The sequence below is a fragment of the Vigna umbellata genome, chromosome 11, assembly GCF_029865625.1.
Source record: "Vigna umbellata cultivar VRB3 chromosome 11, Vumbellata_1.0, whole genome shotgun sequence".
NCBI classification, from domain to species: Eukaryota; Viridiplantae; Streptophyta; class Magnoliopsida; order Fabales; family Fabaceae; genus Vigna; species Vigna umbellata.
Genome location: NC_142175.1, coordinates 4,426,328 through 4,433,221, shown reverse-complemented (window position 1 = coordinate 4,433,221; position 6,894 = coordinate 4,426,328). Strand labels below are relative to the sequence as shown.

The 6,894-nt window shown below is 33.0% G+C and overlaps 1 protein-coding gene across 14 annotated transcripts; it reads right to left on the bottom strand.

Annotated features, from left to right (window-relative positions):
* Window positions 1–3,469: 3,469 nt before the first annotated feature.
* LOC148190814 (uncharacterized) lies at window positions 3,470–6,620 on the bottom strand. 14 transcript variants are annotated; one of them, XM_088101176.1, is made up of 6 exons: window positions 6,027–6,527; window positions 5,841–5,887; window positions 5,561–5,739; window positions 4,744–4,790; window positions 4,510–4,645; window positions 3,470–3,981 (listed from the first exon to the last, which is right to left on the bottom strand). In XM_088101176.1, exons 3-6 carry the CDS (start codon window positions 5,633–5,635, stop codon window positions 3,784–3,786), a joined length of 456 nt encoding a protein of 151 aa, XP_087957302.1. In that variant the 5' UTR covers window positions 5,636–5,739; window positions 5,841–5,887; window positions 6,027–6,527; the 3' UTR covers window positions 3,470–3,783. The 14 variants fall into 14 exon arrangements, 9 of the variants coding, with proteins under 9 accessions (XP_087957302.1, XP_087957298.1, XP_087957305.1 ...); XM_088101172.1 differs by having other exon boundaries at window positions 4,733–4,790; window positions 5,561–5,610; XR_015782760.1 differs by having other exon boundaries at window positions 4,733–4,790; window positions 5,561–5,610; window positions 5,679–6,541.
* Between the last annotated feature and the right edge of the window lie 274 nt (window positions 6,621–6,894).

The window sequence follows — 6,894 nt, the reverse complement described above, 5'->3', positions numbered from 1 at the left end:
ATAAAAAAAATAAAGAAATAACATAACAACTATATTCTAACAAAAATATATATTCAACAACATTAATTTTCAAACAAAAACTCAAATCACAAAACTACTTTATGTTTAAAACACTTATTTTCTAAGATCATACAAATATATATATATATATATATATATATATATATATATATATATATATATATATATATATATATAAAAGTATTTTTATAAGAGTACTTACATATTGAAAAATAATATTAATTATATAATATAGCCAATCTACAATTACTTAATTATTTGTAATAGAACGTAAATAACAAAATCAAATATTAATATTATTATAAAATAATTTTCAATTAATTATATCTATACGTGGAAGATTGATTTTGTAACCGTCATAATTCTTTTCTCACATTATATTTCTATTTTATCTGTATTTTGTAATGGATTTTTGTTGTACACATATTCCTATCCATTTTTATCTCTACTAATATAAATTATTTCATTAACTATTTTGTATCTATTTTTTTATAGTTAATTTTTAAGAATATGTATTTTTTATATTTAATGAAAATTTTATTTTAATAATAATTAGAATAATTATTTATTTATTATTATAAAGTAAAAATGAACATACATGTGGAGAAGCATGTATTTTTACTAGTCTTTATGTCAGACCTCGGAAAACGAACCCAAAACCCCTGTTCAGACTCATTAAAAACGCACCCAAACTCTGATGCGCTAACGCCAGGTGTCAAGAATGGAAGTTTCGAAAGTCAGTTAGTGGATGGCAGGTGTCGACAGGAGAGTGTACGACCGTTTGGACGTGGGGTAAACAAAAAATGATTTTTCTGAAAACCCTGCCCATTCTCTTTTGCATGCACCTTCTCCTTTCCAAACTCTGACTTTCCATTTCTCCTTCTTCTCTCTAGAAATTTCCCCTTCTCTCTACTGTAACTCACCTTTTCTCTGCTCCGATCACCGTTCAGGCACCGTAGGAGCATTCCCGGCGTCCCAAGCTTCCTCTTAAACTGAACAAGTTTCAAGTTTGAGCTGGTAAGTTTCTTCCCTTAGTCGTTCATTCTTTTGTTACATGCAAAACCAAGTTCTGGTTGCATGCAAGGGTGTAGTCTAAGTTATTTTTGATTTTCATGTGGTTCGGTTTAGTTGGAGAAGAGTTAAGTGATCGTGAGGGTAGAAGTTGTAGTTGGTGAACCAAGTTGCAGTCTGTAGGACGTTCTTTCACACTAAAGGTAAGGGAAGCTTATCTAATTTAATTTGTATGTTCGTATGCACGTTCGTTGATAATGAATGTATGTTGCTGAGTGATTGAATGTATATGAAGTACGAATGTTGATATGATTGTTTATGTGGATTATGATTTATTAGTATGATATGGGTTGTATGAAGTATGCAAATTGATTATGATATGAATTTTATAAAGTTATGAAGCTATAAGTTAAGAAATAAATTGAATATAAGTGAAATCTGAATATGTATTTTCCATGATAGTGTACGTTCGTCATTGAACGGTGATTGACCGTTCGGTGGTTCTGATAAATTTGTTTGAAATGGAATTCCTTCAATTGGGGAGAATTCTAGTTGAGGACAAACGCCCTCTTGTAATAGTGCTACGTTTGAGCGTTCGGCCAAGCGTAGATGCCCTGAGTGTTATGTGAAGAATTGAGAATCTTGTAAACATATAATTGTATACTTAGTTATTCTTAAATCCTATCTCCATCATCTCGTATTATATTTATTACTATTAATATTTCTATTATAAGTTTAAATCAGTGAGGGGTCTCAACCCAAGTTTTCGTAATGAGTGGCGCTCGGTCTTATACCGAACGCTCGTACTCGTTTTTAATTTATCAAACTTGATGAAACAGCGTTCGTCCAATTTCAGTAAAATTCCCTTTACCGTGTTCGGTCATTGACTGGCATTAGGTTTCTGTCATTGAATTATTTTAAATATGGTTCCTTAAACGTCTTGAGGCGTCTACATCCATTTGATCCGGCCTAGAACCTCCGTACTTAATTTATTCTTTGAGTATTAGTCTGAACTTACGAGAGTCAGTTCATTTAACTGATTCACGTGGTAAACAACGATCGTCAGATATTGTATATTATTATACTCGCATTATTCTTAAGTCTAAATGTGACTCTCTCAGTCTTATTCCCTTCTGGAACGGGAGACTTTATCGGTCTCGTTCCTAACGTTCGTCCTCATTATGAAGAAGGCTGAACGTTCGGTATTTTATGTCCTTGGAACTGATGATGAAAATGACAATAAAGTGAAAGATTATTAAGGATGAACAATATATGAGATGAATAAAACGGTTGTGGATTTGGAACGAGCGTTCCAGGGAGGAATGACTCTTGGATGAATATTGGTATCGTAAAGTATGAATGTGGACAAAGCTTAGCTGGCGATTCATCCTGATGTTCCCTGAGTGCTCGTCCTCAAGTAGAGGGGAGTAGATCATGTGTGGGAGGGCAGGAGGTCCTAGTCCTTAGAGGTACTTTGGATGGAACAGACTAACCTCGGGTGGCAGCTGATGAGAATTCCAGTTACTACATCACCCGGGTGCACGAACGTCGTAGCTACACAGAATTCATACAGTCCGGACAGTCGGTCTAGTATCAGGGTTGGATTGAATTATTTATTGGAATGTATTTGAATGTGCTTGCTTATGAAAATGTATGTTATTACTTGAATTAAATTACATAAGCTTACCCTGTATTTTCTTTGTGTTGTCTTGTCCTTGTACGTCCGTCTTGTCTTTGCAATGATCATCCGGGTGGATGTGAGCAGATGGAGACGCGCTATTGGAAGAGGCACTGGAAGAAGGAAATTTGGAGGAAGAGAATCTCGTGGACGTGGAAATTAAGGCCGAACAGTAGTATGTTCGGTTAGCTGTATAGTTTAGTTAGTATAGTGTGTTGTCTTCGAACGACCACCTTCCCTTCTGTTAGGTATGACCGTTCGGTATTTCTGTTTTGTAAACCGTTCGGTCAGGTTTGCTTATCTTGTACATCTCAAATTTTTGTGACGCACTTTTGTAAGGCCGTTCGGCCATGAGCGTACGCACTACAAGAAAAAATTGAATTACATACAGACAAAATCCGTATATAAGACCCAAAATCCGTATATAATACTTAGTTACATACGACTTATATACGGACAAAAATCCGTATATAAAACTATCGTAGCTAAATTATATACGGAGTTTTCCGTATGTAATTATATACGGAAAAATCCGTATGTAAAATCCGTATATAAATTATATACGAAACAATCCGTATGTAAAATCCGTATATAAATTATATACGGAAAAATCCGTATGTATAATCTGTATATAATATATATACGGAAAAATCCGTATGTAACTTATGGTTTTATAAAAAAAAAAATTAGATGATCTCATATCTACACCCAATAACTAATAGTTTCATATTCTGATAAAAATCAAATAAAACTGTCAAATTATAAAAAATAATACCAAATATCTCTCAATTTTTATTAAAACGTGATGTTTACAACTGGATGGTCCTACCTCATTGTAACTAGATTGTCATCGGATATTACAGAAATTAAGGCAGAGGTAACTGACTATGCAATATATACTATTATACTATTGAGACAAAAATTAGTCATGTTATATTCTACTTTGGTCCATTGCAAAAGTTACAAAACCATGAAACTATGGTCGAACTGGTAGAGCTTTGGGCAAAGCCTCATGAGCAGTGACTGACAGAGTCTGAAGCTTGCAATAAGAGGAAATGAAGGGAGAATAGTCTTCAACCATGAAACTCAGCCTTAAGAAGTGAAGGATCTCTGCATATCAGATCCCACAATGGAAAGTTCTTCCTTGGCATCATAAAGTCCTTCTCTTTCAACCTCAAACTTGGACAATAGTCTCCACTTCCATCTCCAAGATAGATCAACCTCTTATCCTCTTCTGATATTGAATCTTGGATTCTCTTTATCACTAAACCCTGCAATCACAAAATAACGTCTTTCAATCTTTGATAATTGAAGAAGCTTCAACCCAACATTTCATAATTTTGTATTTATTTGGAACTCTTGGTGGGGCTTATGTCAAAAATAATCCTTATTCTGTATTTCAATCAAATCCTGTGGGCTCATACCAGAGACAAAACCAGAATGGCATGGTTGCTTGGTTAAGAAAAATTTTGATATTTTTTAAGGCCGAGAAATCAGGAAACAGCACTCCACAGTTAGCACTTGTCAACATGATTAAAAATAGAAAATAATACTTTCCCAGAAACTAGAGCCAGTTAACATCAACTTGAAAACAATATCTGGAAATGTGTATAGTTGCTAACAGCATATACCACAATACAAACCTGTAATATATATAAACACAACTATCCATCACAATAGTTTTCATTCAACACCATACCAAACATTTTACATTTAAAATAGATATTTAAAATAGATATATTACATAAACAACTTAACAAAATATACTCAAACCTATTAATGAATTATTGAACACTTACAATATCAAATTTACGATTTTTCATACAATCAAGAGGCGTGGAAAGATTTTGTTTGGATATTGATATCTCTTCCAATACAGTGTTGAAATTGCACACAAATTCTCTAATTTTCACTTCAAGCATCTCAATTACACTCCTGAAAAGAGAAAAGTACTATTAAAATTGGTCTGTTACTGGATTTTCTCTAGCTAAATTTTAAAATTGAGACATAATGATTGTAGACCTATAACCCACAAAAGATGGCAGCACATTCTGAATGGGGTAGAAGGCGTCCAATGAAGCTAGAAGAAATAAAACACAACATACTTCAATTAAATTTTTCCAAAATAATAAAAAAATTTATATTGAGATTTACAATGAAACACATGCCTCCAATTGAAATTAAACTAAAACTAATTTGAAAAAGGATACTTACACTTCATAAAATTTGCAGTATATCAATACATCAACATGGAACTTTAATTAGAAATCCTAGGAAGATGATAGGGCAATGGGAATTTTAAGGAAGATGATACGGCTACGGTTTAAGCTTTCACGAGTCCAACAATCTTGACACTGTTTCACCGATTCAGTCGTTGAATCGTCCTTTTCCACCGTAATATTATAGTATGATAATTATGTAGGTCTACATAGACAATCAAACTATTCGGACTTTCTTCACCATAATCAAAATCAAAACAACTTTGACTAAGTCCAAAGCTTTTGTCATAACTAAAATATTTTCTAATATTGCATCTTCACATTATTTATATTTTTAGAGCTAAAAAATAATGTAATAACATTTGATCAATAATTAATCAATTATTTAATCACATTAATTTCTAATTTAGTATTCAAACATTAAAATTAATTTCTTTGGCAAATAGTATAATATGTATAACTTACTGGGTTCAAAATCAAACCAGTAACATAAATCAAATTAATAAATTAATTACAATATAAATGTGTAGATAATATTAATTGCAAAGCTGAGAAAAGCTGATATATAAAAAAGTATTAAGTGGAGGGTAAAATATTGGTACATATAAAATGTTGGAATGTAAAATATTACCAAAAAGAAATTTACTTGACCATTTGATGCATTCAAATTCTCCACCAGCTCTGCAATCTCAAACCGCTTCATCATTGTAAAAACAAATAGAAGAAATCAAGGATATCTTTACTCATACCATTCATCATAAATCTAAGCATAGAATAGATATATTATCTTCCACCTGGATACCGACATGACTGCAGAGATAAAAATCAAATCATGTTGGATGACAGAACAAACTATAATGTTTAAAAAACTAGCCCCTGCATCATAATTAACATACATTAAAAATACATACCTATATAATAGTCCATATATAATTCCAATATTTCTTGTAGTATACATCTAAATATTTTAAAGGAAAATTCATCAATATATATACAGAGAGCATAGCCTTCAAGTACTCACATTACCCTATTTTCCACAGTCTTAAAAAAACTCCAACAAAAACATAATGAGAAAAAAAAATTTCACCGAAACATACCTTAAATTAGGGTTTTCCGATCTTCCAATTTTAGGGTTTTATGAATGAACCATGAGAGAAGCTATTACCAGATGAAGCAACCCTGTGACCGTGACTTACAATGCCAACTCTAGAGGGAGTGACGCCGAGGGGGACTGATGGACACAAGCAGTAATAGCGAGAGCGAATGAGAGCCAGAGTGATTACGAAAGGGACTCACGGCGAGACGGTGGCATGGACTATCGGCGACGGAGAGTAATGGTGAGAAGGGACTCAGGCAAGATGGGTGAAGCCAGCAACAGTGAATGACGGACTAAGCTAAGAGTGAACGAGAGTTGAGGCAACGGGAGGGGCTGAACTAAGAGTGAGCAAGAGGAAGTCAGACTAGGGCTTTGTATATCAGTTAGTGAGCTCGGAAGCCTTCGTATATCTCTAGAGAAGGTGTGGCAATCTCTGGAGAAGAAAGGAGAAGAAACCGTTCTAGGGTTCATGCTTTGAGAGAACTTAGAGTAGTGACTAAGATTATTCATAAATTTTGAATGGAATTTGTAAAATTTAGATTTTGGAAAATTGAGGGGAAAAAATGTAAAATTTTTAGATTTTGGAGAGTAGTGGGAAAAGGGTAATCGTAAAAAGAGGGAAAAGTATTTTTAATAATTAATTATAAATATCCGTATGTAATTTCGGAAGGTAATAACTTTTTTGGAATTACATAAGTACTTTAATTTTTTATCTACTGATTCTATCCTTGGCTAAAATTCCCGCTCAAACGCGCCAATATTATATACAGATTTTATATACGGATATATCGGTGGATAAAATCCGTATGTAAAATCCGTATATAACTTGTTTTTCAAGATTCGTATGTAAAATCCGTATATAATACTTA